Here is a 22258-nt window from a genome sequence, read left to right as displayed (position 1 = left end):
TCAGAAACTAAATACCAAACACTAATACTGAAACAATAACATGCACAACAATATTAACAACTTTTATTAGCAACAAATAGCAGTTTAGAAAAAAGTGCAAATACAACAGTCAAACAGAATTAAATTAACATAAACATCCATATTATAAAAAGTATTGCAAAGCGGCTGTCGGTGGACCTAGATGTGGTTGGTCCTGCATCGGGAGGCGTTGAAACTGTTGCACCAACCTGATCTCACAGAATTCCGTGTAATGTTCACGGACTTAATTAACCTCCGAATCTGTGGTGGCATCACGGAAAAGCCGAAAATTCCGTGATGGGCTCACAGAAGGCACCAGCCGTGGTCCATGCACGGATTCACTGGTTCAACACCAGCGCTGCATCGGACCACGTAAAAAGAGTGACTCCGATGCAGTTATACTTTCACTGGAGTACCTGACCCCATCCCTACCTTAAACCTACCCAGGTCTGAACAATAATGATGACGATAAATTTCCCAGTATCGCGTCGGCATGTTGATGCTAAGGGTTTCCGTGCGTGGAGCACGGCTGATGCCTGTCACTGACTTACATTGGTATCACTTCTGTGAGTCCATCACGGAATTTTTTCTGTGAGCCCATCACGGAATTTTCGGCGATTCCGTGATGCCACCACAGATTCGGAGGTTAATTAAGTCCGTGAACATTACACGGAATTCTGTGAGATCATGTTGGTTGCACTGAGTGAACTCGGGTCCATCCTCGCAGCAGTGTGAGTGGATGGTGGTTTCGTATATGCGACTTTAGGTTCGAGGTATTTCCATCTCTCGCGGTCACCTTTTTGTTGCACAATTTGCAAATTGCCTCGTCCGTATTTACCGCCTCTCCCTTCTCGTTCGGTCGAAACCCGAAATACTGCCAAACTGCAGAAGTTGTGTTCTTTTTCGAGACCAGGTCACTTGGTGCGCGACTCGCCATCTTTCCCCCTTTCTCTCTTTCTCCTCCACGCTGTCACGTGATGACAACCAAGCATACGCATTTTTAGGCATTAAATAAATTATATTTAATATATATCCTCGTCTCCTATATAAGTGCATTGTTTTTTATGACGGTATAACGGTATTGAAACTGATACCGTTGCTATTTTTAGATCCCGCGGTATACCATATTACCGCCCAAGCCTAGTCTGTATGCTCCCTCACCTCTTAAGTTATGCTCAGTGTTGCACCCGATTTCCACAAAGTTCAAGAGTAACGCATGCAAAGTGCCTGGCTAGCTGCTGCTTATGTAAAATGTCACTTACGTTGACAGCCCTCAATGTAAGCGTAGGCTGTGAAATACAAAAGTGCAAAGATAAATTGTAGTCGGAGACAAATGTCACTGGTCAGAAATAAAGTTAAGCTGTCAACGTAAAAGTTGTTTCTTCTAAGAATTTGATGTGGGTTTTTTATTTTTATTTTTTCAGAAATTATACATATTGGCTACATAAACATTTTATGAGGGTACACTCTTAAAAATAAAGGTGCTTCACGATGCCATAGAAGAACCTTTTTGTCTAAATGGTTCCATAAAGAACCTTTAACATCTGAAGGACTTCACAAAAGGTTCTTTGTGGTGAAAGAAGGTTCTTCAGATTATAAAAAGGTAAGGAAGAGATGGTTCTTTAAAGAACCTTTGACTGAATGGTTCTTCTATGGCATCGCTTGAAGAACTTTTTGAAGCACCTTTATTTTTAAGAGTGTATATGAAGTTCAGCATTGAGGGATGTGAGCTTGGTTGTCTTGGGTTTTTTCTGCTTTGCTTGACATTAATGGATTGAAGCAAATGTTTTCTGGAATGCACATTACTTAATTTTTCCTTTCACACCATTGAGAAATGTTTTTTTCTGGTCTGGCCTGTGATTCTACATCTCAGTTGCTAGTGTCACAGCTTTTCTCCTTCAACAGAACAAGTTTGTGTTCTGCAGAAATTTTGTCGATTTTTGTTCACCAAAACTTTAGTGCAACAATTGCACAATCAAAGGGATAGTTGACTAAAAAAATGGCAATTCTGTCATGTACACATCCTAATGTATGGTTAAGGTTGTCATGATTATGAAACTTTGTATGATGGTTAATTGTAGTAAAATATTTTTTTATCCTGAACTCACTTTTGCAGTAACAGTGGTTTTAATATGTCCTTCTTTGTATCGTCTTCAAAGAAATACAATAAGTAGCTATTTTTGCTTATAATTACCTTAGATGACCAAACATGTAATAGAAGAACCTTTAAATGAAGACAATTAAAATTTTAGTATGAACTGTCCTTTGAATAATGGAACATCGCAAAGATTCCTTTGCCCTGTACAGTGTGATCTTTACTGGATCGGCGTGTTTGTCGGTAACATTGGACACCTGAATTTATTTGGAGAGAAGGATAACACAACAGAATTCCATCCCCACCTGCAAAAATACTGTGAAAGATTGGTTCCTATCATAATACACAGACTCGGGTGGAGAGATGTGTAGTAGGGTTCGTGAGGTCTCAATAAGCTAGACAGGGGATGACAGCAGGTAACCTGAGAGTTTTCCCCTTCTGTTGCACTGTTTGTAATATGTATTTTAGATCGCTGAACTGGGATCAGATTACCCTACTGTCTACAGATTGTATTTACTGTGATTGTATTTACCCTGATACTGAGACACACTATATAGTATTTTAACACTGTTTTTGCCTTTAAGTTCATTAGAACAAGAGGCATCTGGAATGCAAATAGGCGAAAGTTCTGCAGGAAATAGTTTTGCATTTGCACTGCGACTATAATTCATCGCAGTACAGTTAAGAAAGTGAGAATATAGCATTATACGTTATACAAAAATAGCATTTTATTGCATATTCCTACAAATATGAATTTGGAAACAAGATTTTAAAGAATAGGCATTATAAATTGTAAATACTACAAAATCTTACATAATAGAAATCACATAAACAGGTTTGTACCAAGCATAGCGCGGAAACAATAATATACTGAAGTATTTCACATCTGTAGATCGTTGTGTATGTGTGTGTAAATGTGTGCATTCAAATCATTTCTTACAGTCCAGTTAATGTAAATAGCAAGTCGCCTAAATAAGCATAGTTGATGCACTGGACAAAACGTAAGCAAAGTGTGCAGTTTCAGTTGCATTGTCTTGAATATAGTGACTTATAACAATTAGTAAGCTAGTTAGAAATATTTTCCACCCAAAACTTGATTCACATGCTTCAGACAAGATTGATACTTCAAATCATACAGCTTATTGTGGAGAAATGCAGTCTTATTTGTGATTTCACATTTTGCCTGGTGGACGAAAGAACAAGTGAAAAATCCCTTAGATTTATATCTAAATTGACTTAAGAGATATTAAGTAACCATAACGTCATAGCAACTACTGTTTTGCAGCCTTTTCGTGCCCCTCCCCCTCAAGCACCCAGCGTCTAGTCCTGCTGGACACTGATCATTAAAAGGCCTCGACACTTTTTGTTGACATCAGCCAGGCTGCTTGAGGCCGCTTGAGATATATTGGAGAAACTAATGATTTCTGTCCTCCCTGTTTGGGATGACGCCAGTCTACAGCTGAGGAGCTGCCTGCCTTTGCACATTCCTGCTTCAGGACGTCCCCTTTCCCTCTCTCCACCATCCCACAATCCCTCGGTCTGTCGTGTGTAAAAACGGCATGTTCCATGCACAGGCCTGCCTGTGAATCACCTCTGAAATGCAACCTGTTTAAGACTGGCTGGACACTCGCGCACACACACACACACTGGATACACCCTTTCTGCCAGCTCAGGGCTCTACAGTGCGACCACTACTACAAACTACTGCGTGCGACTATGAAAAAATATTTAGGAGCACCTGTGCGACTGACCCGATCAGCATATTTGTGTTTGCACTGAGGGAGCTTCAAAAGTTTCTAACGTACTTGCGTGTTTTTGCAGTGTTGAGTAATGTATCACAGACGTATCCTCTCATTATAATTTGACAAAAGATGACATATTTTTAATAAAGTTAGAAAAATGCCATTACAAAGGTAAAAACAAAATTCCCTGTAAATCACTTTAAGTAGTCAAATATCACCTCATAATAGGAAGGTTAATTTTTTGATCAGATTTTTTGATTAGAAGGTGCTCCTAAATTTTTTTAAAATTAGGAGCACAAGTGCTCCTAAAAGAAAATGTAAGCCTAGAGCCCTACAGCTAAAGCAGACACACCCTCGTATACACGCACAGGTGCCTATTACACACATGCAAAGTTTGTGCTAATGAGAGACTTGATGACTCAGGCAGTTTGGAGTGCTCTATGATATTCAGTAGTGGTTAACCTATTTGGGTTTTTCTGTGGCTGATTATGATATGTTAAAGAGTAGGGTGGCCTATCGGAGTATCAAACACTTGAGTAACACTTAAAAATGTCTTCATGTCATGGTTTAGATGAGAAAATATCAAAGCAAATGTTCTCTTCTCTAAAATTTTCACAACACTAACTTCACTTTTCTGAGCCATTTTTGTGATAACTTTTAGCCAACTGATGTCAGTGATTTTAAAGGAATAGTTCACCCAAAAATGAAAATTAATTTACTCATCCTCAGGCCATCCGAGATGACTTTCTTTCTTCAGTAGAACAATAAAAATGATTTTTAGCTGCATCCATTGTCCTTTGTGGTTCATAAAATGCAATGCAACAGGTTCCATCACTTTGAGTCAAAAAGCAGGTACAGGAATCAAAATTAATACCCGTGGCTCCTGATGATATATTGAGGTCTTTTGTAGTAAAATGATTGGTTTGTGCCAAAAACAATATTAGACCTATGCGAATGGACCGTTTGCCTAAAGCTGTGGATTATGGGTAATAATTAGGGGTGTAACGATACCCGTATTCGTATTGAACCGTTCGGTACGAGGCTTTCGGTTTGGTACGCATTGCAAACCGAATGATTCGTTGGACTAATCCTATTACAGCATATTATCCTATTAGGTTTGCATTAGGTATCCTATGCGTGCGCGCATTTAGAGTGCGTTCTTTCACTGCATGATTCGGTCTACTAAAATGTATTTAGAATGATTCAAGATATGGATGCAGAAAACATATCTACATATAGTTAATCAATATCACAGAAGCGTGCCATTTTTTTTATTTATTTTTTATTTTTTTTCTCCCCAAAAATCAGCATGGTTACAAATTATTTTTTACAACAGTTCAATAAGCAAGAAGTTAATTAAGAGACTTACATTTTAGACAGCATATTGCCTGTTTTTGTTCAATTTCGCCAACAAAAATAAACCCAAACACAGCCACAGCACTGTTTTGCGTCTCTGAGCAGCATGACAGTGTTTCGTTCCTGAATGAATCAACCGTTTAAAATATTCGGTTCAATTGCAATGACTCACTTATTAACAGTGACTTGCTGCCACCTGCTGGTGGTTTTAATTTCACATTTAAAGTATCTTTTTAAGTTTTTAATTAATTTCAAACATCAGTTGTCAACGTTGTTTAAAAATATCAAAACATTATTTATGCATTTGTAACTGCAGGTTAAGGCATTACATGTCCATCTGAGCTGCATTAAACAGTGTGTAAAAGCATCTAAATGCCGGAGCTATTTTTGTTTTATATGCTGCTAAAGACTGATTTATACTTCTACATCGGATAAGCTGTAGCCTTTCCGACGGTTATGTGTCAGTTTTCATTTATACTTCTGCGTCGTTGCCCGCGTCGACATGCAGTACACATGCAAACTGCTAGTCTGCAGTGTCCACGGGCATGTTGCTTGTGTAAGAGAAGCGTTCTAGCTGTGACGGTGGCAAATAAATATCAAATCATTAAATTAGGGCTGCACGATATATCGCATGCGATATTTAATGCGCATCTTGTCAGTAAAGCCGGTTCTGTAATCAGTGGTAATTTTCATCACATGCATGATTTCACATGGAGCAGCATTTACTACACAGAGCCGCTGTTCACTGACAAGCTGCGCAAATCCACATTCATTATCAATGAACTCTTTAATTCAGTGTCATTAAAATTTAGTTAAATTAAAGTTAAACTAGAAAATTGATTTTTGAAATTTATGAATGATGCAGATTGCTAAAAGACTGAATCGTGATTCATATGTGAATCAATTTTTTCCCCCCACCCCTAACTACTACTAATACTAAAAAAGTACTCTAAAATGTAAAAATAGGCAGAAAAAGACATTCAAATGGTTAAAATGTTCTCCAATAATCTGTTTTATTTACAGTTTGGGGAAAAAAAATAAATTTTTACAGTGTATTTTGTAAATACAATGGTGTATACATTTTTAATTGCAGCTTAAGTGTGCAAATATTTTTGTCGTGACTGAATATACTTAGTGTATATATTGTCATATTTACACTTATTTTACATGATCATACTAATATTTATAATTATTAATAATTTTTATTGTATTTTCATACATTAATAGTTTTTACAGTTACTCTTCTATCTCTTATCCATTTGATGATATAAATGAAAAGCGTAGTCAGGTTTTACAGATGCATTAGTTATTTTCAATTTTTTTCAATGTGTTTTTGTGGGATCTCCTTTTATAGCTCAGTATGTGGATCATTAGGGTGCTGTTGATTTACAGTACTATGCGATGTCTCCCTTGAGTCCTTGTTAAGAGAGGGGGAGATGTTTTTGAAAACATTTATTATTAATCAAAGAAATCATCCGTGAGGGACGCCATATTTATTTGAAATTCAATGGTTGATCCTCATTGCAGCCTCTGCCAGGCGTGCTATACATGTCTGTTTTGTCACTTGATACAGTGGACAGACAGGTTTTCTGTCCTCTCCTCGTCCTCCGCTCTGTGTCACCACCTCTTTACCACAGCAACAGGCAAAGATGAGAAGGATCGAAGACAGGAACTGAGAATATATTTCTTTCATGCGGTTGAAAGCAAAGCTCTGGGGGGTTACTTCACAGGAGTGGTCCTCTTCTGAGAGCCGAGGGAGAAAGAACTGAGTTTGGAAAGGAAATGGTTCATAGGACCGATTTGGTAGGAGGGTCTTCGTGGGTGGATCGTTCTTTTAAGTTTCTGACAGACTCAAGAAAGCCCTGGAGGCATGTGTACAAATCATGGTCACTAGTTTCCTATGAGATGCACACTTAGTGATAACCTTAACGTGCTGTAATTATGGCCACCGGAAGGAGCTTGTAAAATTTAGGCTGCGCCCCAATTTACATACTTATATTATACACTAAAAGTTCTTTGCTGGTGATAAGAAAGATCATGGTTTGAGTGTGTAAGACATTGACCTAGACCTAAATTGTCATAAAATTGTGTTTGTATTGTGTGTTAGCATTAGTTTAAATTTTCAAATGCCTTAATTTATTCTTTACTTATTACATTTATTTAGTACATTTGGTTTTACTGTCACCTTTGATCTATTTAATGTGTCCTTGCTGAATAAATATAAATAAACTGTAAACCATTTAAACAGCAGTGGATATGCTATCGTATCTACTAGGTTTTTGTTTTATGTCATCACGTTTAAAATCAGTTCTGGAAGAGTCGTTACACTGATCATGTGCTTTAATTATACTGAGAGATCTGGTCGACGCCTACAAGACAGTAGACTGTAAACCATGTCAGACTCAAGGCCATTACATTTTATGACCTCCTTATGAAGCCTTTCCAGATATGTGTATTTTTACTGATTAGCTGAAAGAATTTTTCATCTGTAGAGGAAAGAAATGCACACAATTACACAGATTTTATTCAAATCAGACTGTAGTTCCTATTTCAGGAATGTATTGAGGCTAAAGAATAAAGTCCACCCCGAAATAATGATCCTGTTTGTCAATTCATTAAAATGCAGTGTTATAGAAAAACATTTTTTTCCCCAGTAGTTTGCTTGATTGCAAGAAAGAAGCTAACTGCATTAAAGGCATATAAAGGGGCAAAATGTTACATTAATTTATATATTTTTTTTACTGAATATTATTAGTGAAATTTAGAATTTGATCAAATTAGTAAATCTTGAGGCAACATGTAGTAATATCTGCAGTAATAGAGATTTTTCAAATTTTTGAACCCTGTCTTTGTCACATGGTTCACTATTGGATTCAAATCAAATAAATTGAAACATCATGCAGTGTATAACATTTCACAGGTTCAGTTTATAAATTCTTTTTTTTTTTTTAGCTGCTAAAGTATTTATATGTATCCTACTTGTGAAAATAGACCAGTCAGCATTTTATGAGATTTTTCTGTAAGTGGGATCAGCTGTTACTGATACCCATTATTGCAAATAGAATTAGCTTGATTTGGATTAGATGTAATAAACATTGGGGCAAAGAAACAATCTTAGTCATACTGTGATCACTAATTACACAGAAACTACTGAGAAAACAAAACGCAACCAGAACACATTCTGATTCATGCTAGTCTGTGATGCTGTGAAATGACAAGTTGTTGAGTGACTACGTGATTTAATCTTTGGAAATGTCTCCTGCTTTACATGACATTCAGTTGAATGATACATTCTGTACCTCTATTAATTTGTAGTTATGTGATTAATCTAGTAATTCAACTAGGGATGCTCCGATCGATCGGCCGGAGATCGGTATCGGCCGATAATCACATTTTATGACTCGATCGGTACTCATACATTTGGCCGATCTCATGTACCGATCGCCATTTGATGACGTCAATGCATGAGGACATACATGATGCGTGGGGACATAAATGATTTGGCGCCTCATGTCATTGCCGATTTGAAAATGTTTTGAGAAACAATTCAAAATTTGTTATTTGTCGTGTATGTTTTGCATACATTTTTAACAGCAGATTCAGTGACGTTAGAGCTGATCTGCGCATCACTGCACGCGTTCCACGGGAACCGGAGCTGATCGCGGCCGCAGTCAGTGCTTGTGTTTATACCAGCCACGGCGCGACACGTTTCTGAAGCGGCTTTCGCGCTGCTTGGCTAAAAATAGTCTTTTGAGTTGTCACAGCGTGGAGGACGGAACAAAACCTCGGAGGCGTAAGGGGTAACAGTAAATATTTGCCCGCGATCCACCCGCAAATAATCAGAATGCATTTTATTTTTTATTATTATCTGACCCGCGGATTGTCCGCAGCGCCTGTGGGATAAACCGTGATCGAACTATTCCGTTTTGTACTTTTAGTAGTTTAAATATTTCTAGTTCTTTTTCCTCTTCAGTCTTGTTGGACAGTATTAAACCTTATGAGTTACATTAGACTTCTCCATGTTGGAGTTTAAATGTTTCTATTTATTTTAGGGATGCATCGATCCGATATTCTCGATCTGTATCGGTTCCGATACTGGCATTTTCTGCAGATCGGTTATCGTTCAGACGAGACCAATCCAAATCCGATATTGTGCGTATACTCTTCTGTGTTATTGTTAAGCCCCACGAAAGCACAAAAACATTATAAAGCACCATAAAGTCAAAGTCAAAGTGTTCTGAACCTGTTCCATAGTTTAATGTGAGGTACAGATAAATATTTAAGTCGTTAAACTCAAGTTCACGTAAACTCTTCTCTCCGCTGCGTCTGTCTGTCATCCTCTGATCAGCATTCAAACTGTGTCATGTTCGGTTACGACAGTCAAGACGACGAAACTTTCTCCAAGAGCGCACAATAACTTAAAATTTAAAACTGTTAAAAGAAAAGGCTCAATAAACTATCGCACAGATTTAATAAGCTACGCATCAATATCTCTTTCCTTTGTGCTTTGAACTTCTCTATCCGGAGCTGCGCGCTGTAACTCCGTGCTGCTTCAAGCGCGTCATTCTGCGCACGAGAAGCGCATAGGCGCTTTGTGCCGCTCTCTATTGGAGCTTTTCGTATTATAATGCTTTTGCGCATTGAAAGATTATTTAGTGTTTCTTGTTTTGTCCTATCAAGGCTATTAGTAATCTAATGTATAGCACAGTAATGGAGGAGGCAGCAACATGATAGATAGGAGTCCTCTATCATATGTTGCTGCTTTCATTACTGTGCTATACATTTAAAAGAAATGTCTTTTAATTTTGTAGTTTATATTTATAAATAAATACATTTACTTGTTTTCATTAATGTATTTTACAACAATACAAAGAGCAATGTGTAACATATTACCAGATTTAGTCCTTCACATTTTCACTTTTATTTGTTCCCCACTAAATAATGTTATTTCACTAAATGTTTAGATTTTATTAAATTTTGCACTCATGATTTTTCTAGAATAACTTTTGCTGCTAAATTATCCACTAACCTAGTTTATAATAGTATTTTTGTCATAGATTATGAATGGGCCTGTTTACACCTGATCATTTCATGCGCGTTTTCGCTGATCGGATATCAATCTGATTTGTTAAAACGTTTCCATTTACACTTGGCCACATAGTCGCAAAACCGATATAAATCCGATCTTCAATTCCCGTGCTATACTTAAATTTAACGAAGTTCACGTCAACGAAATCAAAAGATAAGCGCTGCATTTTATTAATTATCAGCTCATTTCAAGATCAAAGACTGCAATAGGAGAGCGCGCGGCATCAGCACTGGAAAGATAAGTTTGTCTTACTACTTTTAATGAAGATGATTATTTTCAGTTTCATTCGCAGCAGTTTGCGCGTCTGCTTGTTGAAGAGATACTTAGCTACTCGTCTGCAGCGATGCGTGTTGCATTAGCGCAGTCATATCTGACTATAATGTCATAGCCTGTAACACAGTCTCACACGTATATTATTTTGTACATTTTGGGAGGAGTAAAATTTACATATGTGATTTCAACAACCAGATGCATTTACACATGTTCAGTTTCATCTAGAATGCAGCTCAGACCACCTCCGGATTACAAAACGCATGACCAAATGTTTTACACAGCCCCTATATATTTTATTTTTATATATTTTTTATATATGTTATTTTTTCATTAAAATTAAGTTGTCTAATAGAGTGTGTTTAACACACAAAAGAGTGACACGGAAGTATAGAAATTCTATATTGATTTATAAAAAACAAAAAAAACAAAAAAACTGCACTGGGATCGGATCGGAATTGGCCGATACTCAGAATTTTCTGGATCGGATCGGATCTGAAAAAATGGTATCGTTGCATCCGTAATTTATTTTGTCCTCTCTCTAACATGCATAACATGGATAATCAAAACGTTCTCATCTTGAGCAGAAAAGAAAGATAAGAGTTTCAATTTCAACCTAGCCATCTAACAACAATTTTATATATATATATATATATATATATATATTATATTTAAATGTTCTTAGCCTACAGATTAAACGTCTTGTCACATCTGGTTTGAATACTCGGAGTCATAGGTTATAGATAGATAAATAAAGATAGAAAGAAAAATAACTATATTTGCAGCATTGTTATTTTCAGCAAAGTTATAATTGCTGCATTATTTGTCACTGTTGCTTCATGTTTGTGTGTTTGTCCAAGTTTACCAGTCACCTTGGGAAGACTTGCGTTGCCTAGGCTGTTTTTGGTGTAAACACAATGTACACCAACATCAACTTCCTATCATGTGATTGCAGCATTGTCTTATTATATTCATCCTCATGCACTTCCTCATAAACGTTTTTAAAGGAATTTCAGTAAACCCGTAACTCTAAATATTAAACTTCAGTGCATATTCCTGCCTTGTGTACTTTATGGAATTTTATGATTGTAGTCGATAATTACAAATTGTATTTTCGGCAGATAAATATTGATGATGAACACCAGATGAGCTGTGAGTAAAGTGTAATGATTTACTCTGGTTTGCCCTGACTAACCCTCTCTTCTTCTCTCTCATTGTTTGTTCTGTAGGCGAGTTATCCTGCCTGGGAGGACTTTGTCTCCAAAGGGGCTAAGCTACAATCTCAGTTAAGGTAAGAACAGGCCTCCTGCGTTACATGCTTCCTTGAGTAGGGAGTAATTATGATAATCTTGTTTCGAAAGCAGGAAATGTGCTCGATTATTACATCATTCAGGAAGGATTTGTCATCCAGTATAATAAAGGAACATTTGTGAAAAATGTCTTTTGAAAGATGGCAGAGGCAGTGAAGAGGCAGTGATGAAGAAAGAAGGGGATTTCATAATAAAGAAATCATTTTGAAGTAAAGAAATTTAAATGCAGACAGTTAGGAAAGGCATCACATTTAGAAAATGAGGATGTATAGTTGATTTGAATGGGTTGTTCTGTCCTAAAGTCAACAGAATTGATTGGATATTGAAAAGTGAGAGTTGCGTATTAGAATGGAGCCAGATTGTTGGAGGTAGGTGTGAAAAAAGAAAGAGAGCCGAGAGCTGCGTTAAAAAAAGAAGAAAAGATTACAATGACAATTTTAAATGTAATGTGTACAGTAAGACCTTGAGTGTGTATTTAAGTTAATAAATAGGGCAACATTGATTCTGACTTGGGTCATGCCTAATTTTCACAATCCATGTTTTTTGTCCAGTGGTTTGTTGACTTAATGATCGACACCAAAGTGCACAACAGTTCAACCTATTGAACAGGCTGTACGTCTATCCCTTGTCTGCTTTTGCACCAGATTCAATGTTCCGTCTGACCTGACTAAGGTGCATACCAAGTTGGTACTCTAAAGGCCCCAATATACTCATGACAGAGTTCTTTTTAATTTTTTGCTTTTTGCTTACCTTTGCAGTGATATACTTTTAGTGAATATTCATTTCCTTGTCAAAGAAGGCAGAGTTGCAGAACATGTAATCGCCACAGACCAGTGGTAGTTTAAAGGTGTTTTAGGGGTCCATAAATCAGTATGATACAGAAAGGCTTATCATAGGAAGAGAAGACCGTTTAGGTTAGCCGTTGGTTCCATTTTTACAGTGTGTCCCCTCTGCCTGACCTCTCTGCTCAGTCCCTGGAGAGTAAACAGACTAATGACCCTCCCAAAGGTCCACTCCATTCCTACAGATAAACATCAAACACGCTTCACTCACACACACAATTACCGCTGCCAGCTCCGCCGTCTGGAGCCAAGAGCTGATCATGGACTGTTTTTTAAAAGTTCCTCATGACTTTGCTAGTGTTTTTGTAAACAGTGTTGGGTAATGTTTACCCGTAGCTGTATATCACCATATGTCTGGCTGATCAACATCACAGTACATGCAAATATAGATACTAGACTAGCTGGTTTGGGAATGGCTGCTGTAAATCTTAATGCAAACCACCGATTGTGCTTAAGGTGTAGTTGTACTGACTTAAAATGAAAAACTAATTTTTTAAGTTTTTGAGATATGCAGATCAATGGCGATCATTTTTTGTTCATTTAAAAAAGGAATTCATGCGGTCAGTGACTTGGATACACCTATTCTAAAATCAAATGGGTTACAGTTTCTGAATTAAAGTTCATTTTGTCTGTAAATAATTTATTAGTCTCATTTAAAGGCCTAAAATATTTGAGTAATGTTTGGTCTTTTTGTAAGAATTTAATTTATTATTATTTAATTATTGGTATTGGTTTTACAATATAATTCATATTTGAAAATCTTTGAAATCTTTGTAATTAAGTATTTGTAAACATCCAAAGGTTTTTGTAAACTTCAGTTATGCCATTTAATCAAATTAAATTCATCTTTTTTCCCCCAGCCAAAAGATGAATGAAACCAACATGAGTATAAAGATTACAGTTCTGATTGGTTGAACCATGTTTGAATCTGTCACAATGGTTGACTAATTGGCTAGTCGTCCAGCGACTGACCATCATGACACATTCCCATTTAAACATTTTCTTTGAACATGGTTTATCCAACCAGAGTTCAGAACTATCGGTTTAATAATACTCTTCAAACAGAAAGTAACCAGTAACCTGTTTTTCCAGGGTATCCCTACCATTAACCCAAACTCTGTTCCTAGAGCCAGAGCAACTCTTAAAAGAGATGACTGTTGCGAGTCTACATATCGGCCACAAAAGCATTTGCAGGACTTGGGGGGGCCGCTGTGGGGAGGTGGGAGAATTGCTGAAAGGCTGTACTTTGTAGTTTGTATCACCTGATACCACAGAGCTCTCTCTGATAAGCTGAGATCTCTCTCCTCAGAATGAAGGCTCTGACTGGATCCCTACAATGGCACCATTGACCCTGTCAGTATGTGCCCGTGTCCCAGCCGATGAACATGCAGAACTCTTTCCTTTGAGCCACAGGCTATAGATGTTTTTCACCGTAGAATCTAATAATCAAGTATATGTAAGCTTACAGATTTGACAAATCAAGCAGGATTAGGAATTTTAAACAACATTCCATTTCATGCTGGTCTAGAATCTTTTTTTTTACCAATTTGAGTACTTACGATTTATAAATATTTTACAGCTTGTCAAAAGTAAATTTTTATGAGTTTCTATAATCAGCAAGTTTGTGTTTCTAATGTGCCGCACAGCTACTCCATCCATTTTATTTTTTTGGTCTATATAGAATAAAATGATGTTGAACATTTATATTATTTTGGCATTTATTTTAAATGATATATTTAAATAACTTCTGTCTGTTATATGAAAGCTATTTAGTGATGTAGTTATGTTATATATATATATATATATATATATATATATATATATATATATGATGTTGTGTATGCGTGTATATGCAATTTTATGTAATATAAGTTTTACAAACATTATAAAGCTTTTTTTATGCAAATAGATTGGCATTGAAAATAAAATTGGACATAGTTATTTATCCATTTTCCTATTTCTGAAATCAAGCTTGCAGCTGATTTGGTCTGTATTTTTAAACATCCTGATATGATGCATAGCTTTGACACTTCCACTGTAGGCAAAGTGTTATAACTTGTTTTTGTTACTAGTTTGAGAATGCTTTCAGCTATCAGTATGACTTTTGTAGTTTCAGTTCTGTTTAATGAAGCTTTTTACCATATTAATCTAAATGAATTCTGCAGAATTCTGGAAAATGTGAAAAAAGTGCAGGAAAAAAATATGCAGATTTTGTATGTTGCACTTTAGTTATCAGTGTCTTCAGGTATTTAAACATCATTCATCGAGAGCATTGTGAGCTGCTGTGCTGTTATCATCTCTACCTGGTGCAAGCTCCAAAAATCTGTCAGTGGAAATATTTGTCATGATATACCGACTGTTAGCAAGAATCCAGTCAAAGCCACTTTGCTTGTGGGTTTTTCTTACAGACAAACTATTTCTCTTTCTGTTGTTCAGGACAACAATCATCGTCACTAGCTCATTCCTGGATGCTTTCCAGAAAGTGGCTGACATTGCAACTGGAACACGAGGTAAGATGAGATCTCTACCTTTGTCTCTCTCTCTCTGCTGTCTCACTCCACAAACAGTCTGTCTCTTCAGTGATGATAATGAGGAAAGCAGGCAGAGTCGTACTTCACAGCAAAGGTTATTCATCAGAAACATGAAGCATTAACTCGGAACACCTCAAGACTTGTCCAAATGTCTTTTCCTTTTTTAAGGCAGATGTGGGCCGTATGACACTAAAGTGAGAAGACGGCGTGATTTATAGCTTTCCTAATGATAGTACTCCTGGTGATACGCATGAAACCGAAAAATAAATTCACACAAATGCTCTGGAATTTGACGGTGCATATTGATTTTTTTTTTTTTTTGAGCAGTATGTCATAGGCTGAGACTGAACTGATATATTTAAGATGATGTGTGTGTAATGTTGTCAATGTTAAAACACTTTCTGCCCGTTTAAAATGCAGACGGCTATAAGTGAAGCATGATCTGGGGGCGGGGCTATCTGTTTGAGTGACCAATGGCAGATAGATTCTAGTTAAAAACAAACACATTTAGATTTTTCTTTGAGACGCTGAAAGCGCACGTCATACATCCAGATGTGAATTTTGATTAAAGTCATTTCACTTTCTATTGTATAATTTCAAACTTGTTTGGAGGATAATGTTGTTTATTTAAGGGCATGGTGTTTTCACTTTGAAGATTTTACAGTTTTTTCTTATCATTCTTGCAGTCAAAACAGAAAACTAGCAACACAAGTTATTCTGTTATGCTCTATATGCAGTGTATTATCTTTTTATTTATTTTATGTTATCTCTTTGAGATAATTAGTTTATTTGCACTGTGAGGTCTCACCTTTAGGACAGTGTGTTAACATCCTGAAATATGCGGGGTAAAATCCTGTCACCCAAGGCAACAAATGTTCAGCCTTAATTCACACAGAACCAAAAGAAGGTCATCACCATATTGTTTTCTGCTCAGACAATTGGAGGAAGGCATGAGTGTCTCATAATGGCCTGGATTGGGTTACATGGCTCCACTTCTTGTTAAGGCGACCTGTTCGCTTCTATAGTTTGTATGCTGTGTATTTGTGCTCCTTGTTCTTTGTGCTGCTGCTGTGATTTAGCCCTGACTGTTTATCTTGCTGATAGTCCAAGAATTTTACCTTGATCTTATGTCGTTGAACGCTGAATGAGATTAGCATAACAAAAACATGAACACTGCTGCCCACGTGCTATTTTGAAACTGTCTTGAGTTGTTTTTTTTAGTCTATTTAATGAATTCAATCAGAGTAGCATAGGATTGGAAGTGTGCTTCTTTTTTTCCATCTTGTGTGCTTATTGTTGATTTACTCCATTTTCCTTGATCTAATTAGTCTACAAAGAAACACTGCAACCATAGTAAATAATTTGTGAGTTGTTTTGTCTGTAGATGAAACCCGATCTGTTTCTAATGTGCTGTTCCACAGATGATTATATCTTAGTTCAGTTGCATTAAATTATGTGAAATAAAAAATTGCATTTACAATTCCAATGAAATAAGTTCTATTTCCAGTGTTCAATTTGGACAGATGCATTTGGAATGCAATTGATGTCAGACTTCCACCTTGGAATCTTGTGCGGAAGTCCACAAATATGACGTCATATGTGAGGTATATTTCAGCTTGCTGGATTTTAGAACGGAGCTGTAATATGCATTTTTTTATCTGCATTTCATCCCAATTTGCACATGCAAATATTTTCATACCCTAAGAGAATTCATTTACCCAAAACAGAAGAGGCCTTGACATGCCAGAAAAAGGGAGTGAAAGAGCATTTAAAGATTTAGGTGCCAGTGGTGCTGCCGCACCTTAACACGAGAGAGCTGTCATGATTCAAACCTGCTGTGTCATGCCTTCTGATGGAAAACGGTTGCCTGAAATGTCTTTGTTTGGGGTCTTGACTGTGTTGAGGAGGTGCTTTTTTGTTCTCGTAAAGGATAGGAAAGGAATGGTGCATATGTTTGGATTGAGTTTGTGTTTGATTAGGAAGTTAGTGTTGACATGCTTGGCATCTCTTTCAGTCGGAGGAGTTTTACCTTCTTTAGATTGTTGTCGGCTTTGTGACAGGCTTGTTCTTTGTGTAGTCACTTTCACTCTTCTTTTTGATAAATTCATCTATGACGTGAGAATTTAAGATCATTGATGCTAATCTGTTAACACAGTAACTCAAAATATATTTAATGTAGCTTTTCAAAATAACTACACCGACAATACTCAGCAATATTTTCTGCCCTATGTTACTGGTCTGTTTTGTCTCCATGCACACTTGCTCTCTGTTGTCTGATTTCTACCAGGACCCTTGACTTGAGTCTTGGTATTGATTATGTGGACAGGCAAATCGGCTGCTGATCCCCCAAAACTGATCAATCAACTTATTGATCACAGCTGAGACAGCTTTGCTAAACCAACCCATCTGCTTTGGGTTCCTTTTGATTTGAAATAATTAAAAAAGTAAAATTGTAAGTTATGAATTAATTATAATTTACATTTGCAATTAAATTACATTAGATATATGCAGATGGTTATGCTTTCCGCAAACTACAATTATTTAATGCAATTATAGTTTAATTTAAATACAGTAATGCCGAGTTCACACTGCACGATTTTAGCCCGATTTTTCACTCGCCGACAGGTTTTGATAAATCGCCGACAAATGCCTGAAATCGGAGCTCGTTCACACGAGTGACAATCGCGCAGTGTGAATTACCAAAGACGCGATCTGAGAGAATCGCCGACACGTCACCGACGCCCGTGAAATATTTGGCATGCTAAATATCTGGAGCTGTCGGCGATTCACAATCCTGCTGTGTGCAATGATTTCTGACTGAAAACTATCGCGATGACCTTCAGCCAATGAGAGACAAAGATACAGGGCAGAGGGAAGTTCGGTGAGGAGTTATAGACCATATCAGTATTTTAATATGTACAATTATATCATACAGAAACAAGCACAAACGCTTGACCAGCCGCAACATCAGCATAACAGTTACTGCAAAATTATTATTTACCACTCTTTGCAATCCCTGTTCCCTGCATCTCCCTCCTGCATAATCTGTTTTTGTTTTTGTAGCTGGAAATCAGCGCACAGACAATTTGCGGGCTATATTTTTTTAATACTTCCAGTCTCGCTCGAGAAGAACAGGCTGACGCACGCAGGTTCTCGCGTTATTTCCTTATCACTTCTCGCGTGTGTTTTGTTGTGAAACGTAGTTTGCGGATCAGACAGAGTTGTCGGCGATTCTTCCTATTGTGAAATCGTGCAATGTGAAAGCCTCTGTCGCCGATCCATCGTGCAATGTGAACACAGCAGCGACTGAATGCTACCCCAGATAGTCACGCAGTGTGAAAACAACAGCGATCCGACGAGTTTGAAAATCGTGCAGTGTGAACTCGGCATAATGTGCCTCTTGTGAATAATTAATTGGTGGTTATAAATGTTGTAAATTTTTAACATTTTATTTAATTTGGCAATATTTAGGATTGGATGTCTGTCGGCGAATACTGGATATTTAATTGTTTCTTGATTCAGATTGGTCAGTCACAGCATTCTCAGGACGAATATTTTTCAGTGTAACGTCCTGCCCTGGTCACCCTGTTGACCTTTATTTTGCAATAATGACCAGGCTGACTGGACATTATCCCTTACTTATCAATCCATGTCTAGGGTCAATGATGTTAATGAATGATAAAGACCAGACCAGATCTCCAACATAACCTTGTCTCCACTTTCTATCATCCAAAGTGTCTGTCCATGTAGTAGCCAAAAAAAAGGAGATAACTACCCATCCTCCGTCTTTCTAATCAATCATCTGTTTATTCATTCGCTGACTGCATTGATTGATTGCATTTCTTTTTTTTTTCCTGTTCTCTCTTGCATTTTACTGGAGGCTACGGTCCAAAACTGCCTTGCATTTACTTCTTCAGCTTTTCTTTTCATCAATTTGTGATTTGCAATCTCGCCTCCATTTTACAACCTCATTCCTTCCATCCATAACAGATGAGGGCAGAAATTGCCCTGCTCCCTTGTTTTCTCTCTGTCCATCCTTTTCTTGCACAGCACTTTTAAAGCATCTCCTCAGAGGACAGCTGGTGGCCTAAATGCTCGTGCCCTAGCGAATAGAACAGAAATATCAAAGCGGGACATTCTAGTGTTGACTTCTAAGGAAAATTCTTCATCTTATCTCACTAAACTCTTGTTCTTTCAGCCCACTGATGATGTAATCAAATTTCTGTGTAGCTGCTCTTCGAGTTCCTTGTGTGAACAGACCCGTGGACAGCTGTATTAAGATGAAATGGGAAGAGCAGATGTATGATGAACATATGGAGGTATAGTTGAAGTCGTCAAAAGCACCGTTGCACCGTCACTGACCGGGGTGCTGTTTTGGTCCCACACCTGTTTTGGCCAGCGCCTGGTTCCCAGCTGCCACGCTCTTACAAAGGGGCCACACCAGCCCCAGTTGTCTGTAAATATGTGTGAACGCGTTTAGATCCCCTACTGACCCTTAAACGTCAGACCCCACTGCAAACATTCCAGATACAGGAAGGATTAAAGTGCACTAGGAAGGCTGGATTGGCATGTATGTGTTTGTGGGGAATTTAGCCCACCGAGACCCTCACTACCCCCTCCGCAACCCCAGCTGAGAGTGATTGAGCATGCGGTGAGCAGCTGTGAAGTCCCATGACCCTTCCACGTAAAGACTAAGTATGTATGCATGCCATATAGCATTATTTTAACAGCCTTTCACTTCTATTTGACCTGTTTTACTCTTTATAAACTAGCTCCATCTAGATCTAAGCCTGAAAAGTCTAAAGCGGGGCTTCACAGCCTTTCCTGCTAAACGCTTTAAAGAGAAAGGAGGTGATGTCATCGTTTACTCACCCTCATGTCATTTCAAACCTGTATTGCTTGCTTGCTTCTCTGGAACACGAAAGGAGATTTTTATTATGAGACTTGTTTCAAGCAGCAAATCAACTTCTCGGGACGCCTGTAATGCAGCGGCACTGTATGTCTGCTCACTGCCCACTATTGGCACAGATGAAAACAGTAATTTTAAATTGTGATTTATATTTTACAATATACCATTTTACTGTATTTTTGATCAAGTGAAAACGGCCTCAGTGAGCACTTAAAAAAAAAAAAAAAAAAAAAAATCCCAAAAACTTTCAAAAATCTTATTGACCCCAAACTTTTCAACAGTGGCCCTAGTCTATAATAAAATATTTATTTATTTTATTTTTTTATTTTACTGTCGTTATTTACTGATAATCCTACCCTACATTGAGGTTTTAACAATTTGAATGGATGATGTATCCAGAACATTTGAGAATGGCGTAGAATCATTCAGACTGGTTTTGCTGGAGTGAATCACCTGAAAAGATCCATCCATTTAAGTATTATCTTTTTATACAGAGAATATTTAGATTTGTCTTTCATACATAGCTCTTTCCGATGATTCACTTTCCCTGATAAATCACACTGACGTGGATGAATAATGGACTTCACCTTTAGCAGTGATTTTCCATGCTACCGTATTTATTTAGTCCCTCTGTGTGATGCTACATTCTCTGTTGAAAAGACCTGCAAAAACTTGCCTTGTGAATCATAAGGTTGGTGACATGCAGTGGATGAGTTCCCTTAGGGCCGTTTTTTTTGAAGCAGATGGTTTTTAAAAGAACAAAAACGTTTTTCTCTGGTCTCTTAGGGAACTCATGACTAGTTACCACAGTGGTAGACATTACATAATTGGTTGGCACACCCAGTGTTTAATCTGAAGTGAAACTGCCTCTGGACTTTTAGAGATTCAGATAATATTTTCAGTTTGAAGAATTGCAGTATGACATATGAGTGTGAAATTTAACAGTAGTGTGCATCCTTACGATTTATTCTCCCAATTAATTTACTCATTTTACTCTGTATACATGACAGCATCACCCAAAATAATAAAAACAACAACAATTTAAAATAACTTTTTCTCTTATGATATATTTTAAAATGCAACTTATTCCTGTGATGCAAAGCGGAATTTTCACAATCATTACTCCAGTCTTCAGTGTCACATGATCCTTCAGAAATCATTCTAATATTCTGATTTGATGCTCAAGAAACATTTCTGATTATTATCAATGTTGAAAACAGTTGCTTTTTTTGTTGTTTCCTTTGAGTAGAAAATGTAAATGAACAGCATGTATAGAAATCTTTTGTAACATTGTAAATGTCTTTACTGTCGCTTTTGATCAAATAAATGCAACCTTCCTGAATAAAAGTATTAATTTCTTTCAAAAAATATGATCTAAAAAAGTGCATATTTTTAATGGTTTAGGTTCATGAACAGAGCCATTACTTGCATTACGTAATAGACATGCAAACACTTACATGATTGCTGCGTCTCAAACTGGTTGCCATATCTTGTCTAATTGGCTGGCTTTTTGCACTTTCTGGGAGTCAGGGTGCTTAAGTTTTGGTTAGTTTTCAGGAAACAGAGTTTCTAGGCTGCTACAAGCTATTATGGTGATGTGAACGAGTTATCTTCGAGCACACCTGAAATTCTTTGTTCTCGGAATTATAGCTGGTTTTAGAGTTACCTCCCCCCCCCCCCCCAGATGTCAGATGTTAGTCAGAAGTCTACCTGCAGGAGACTAGGTACAGGCCAGCAGGAGAAGGAAACTTACAGATAAGCAGAAACTGAGAACACTGAATCATGGCCTCATGGTAAAAGCATCAGGAACGTAAAAAACCTGACATTTCCATTCCACAGCATGTTTTGTGACTTTTTAAAAAAAATATATAAATAGGCGTCTGAATCATGAGCAGGCGTTGAATGTGGAGTCTGTGCTGTGGAGAGAGTCGGTGGGTGGAGTGAGTAGGTGTGAACAGTGACGGACTGTGCGACACGGACACACTGGATGCTTTTGTGCGGGCCGGGCATGAGTGGGCACCGGCTAAACTAGGGTTTAAGGAATGAAGGAAAGAGTGTGAAGTTTATTTTGGACTGTGTCTAATAGAGCGGCAAAG

General features: G+C 37.4%; 1 protein-coding gene across 4 annotated transcripts in view; it reads left to right on the top strand.

Annotated features, from left to right (window-relative positions):
• mtss1 (MTSS I-BAR domain containing 1) overlaps nt 1–22258 on the top strand; it is a 59608-nt gene that overhangs the window by 2997 nt on the left and 34353 nt on the right. For all 4 annotated transcript variants that reach the window (XM_058778327.1, XM_058778325.1, XM_058778324.1 and 1 more), the window contains 2 exons: nt 11800–11861; nt 15159–15232. In XM_058778327.1, coding sequence (XP_058634310.1) covers nt 11800–11861; nt 15159–15232 — 136 coding nt within the window. The remainder of the gene's footprint in view (nt 1–11799; nt 11862–15158; nt 15233–22258) is intronic.

The sequence above is a fragment of the Onychostoma macrolepis genome, chromosome 06, assembly GCF_012432095.1.
Source record: "Onychostoma macrolepis isolate SWU-2019 chromosome 06, ASM1243209v1, whole genome shotgun sequence".
NCBI lineage: Eukaryota > Metazoa > Chordata > Actinopteri > Cypriniformes > Cyprinidae > Onychostoma > Onychostoma macrolepis.
The sequence above is the reverse complement of the archived record's forward strand: the minus strand, read 5'-3'. Positions and strand labels throughout refer to the sequence as shown.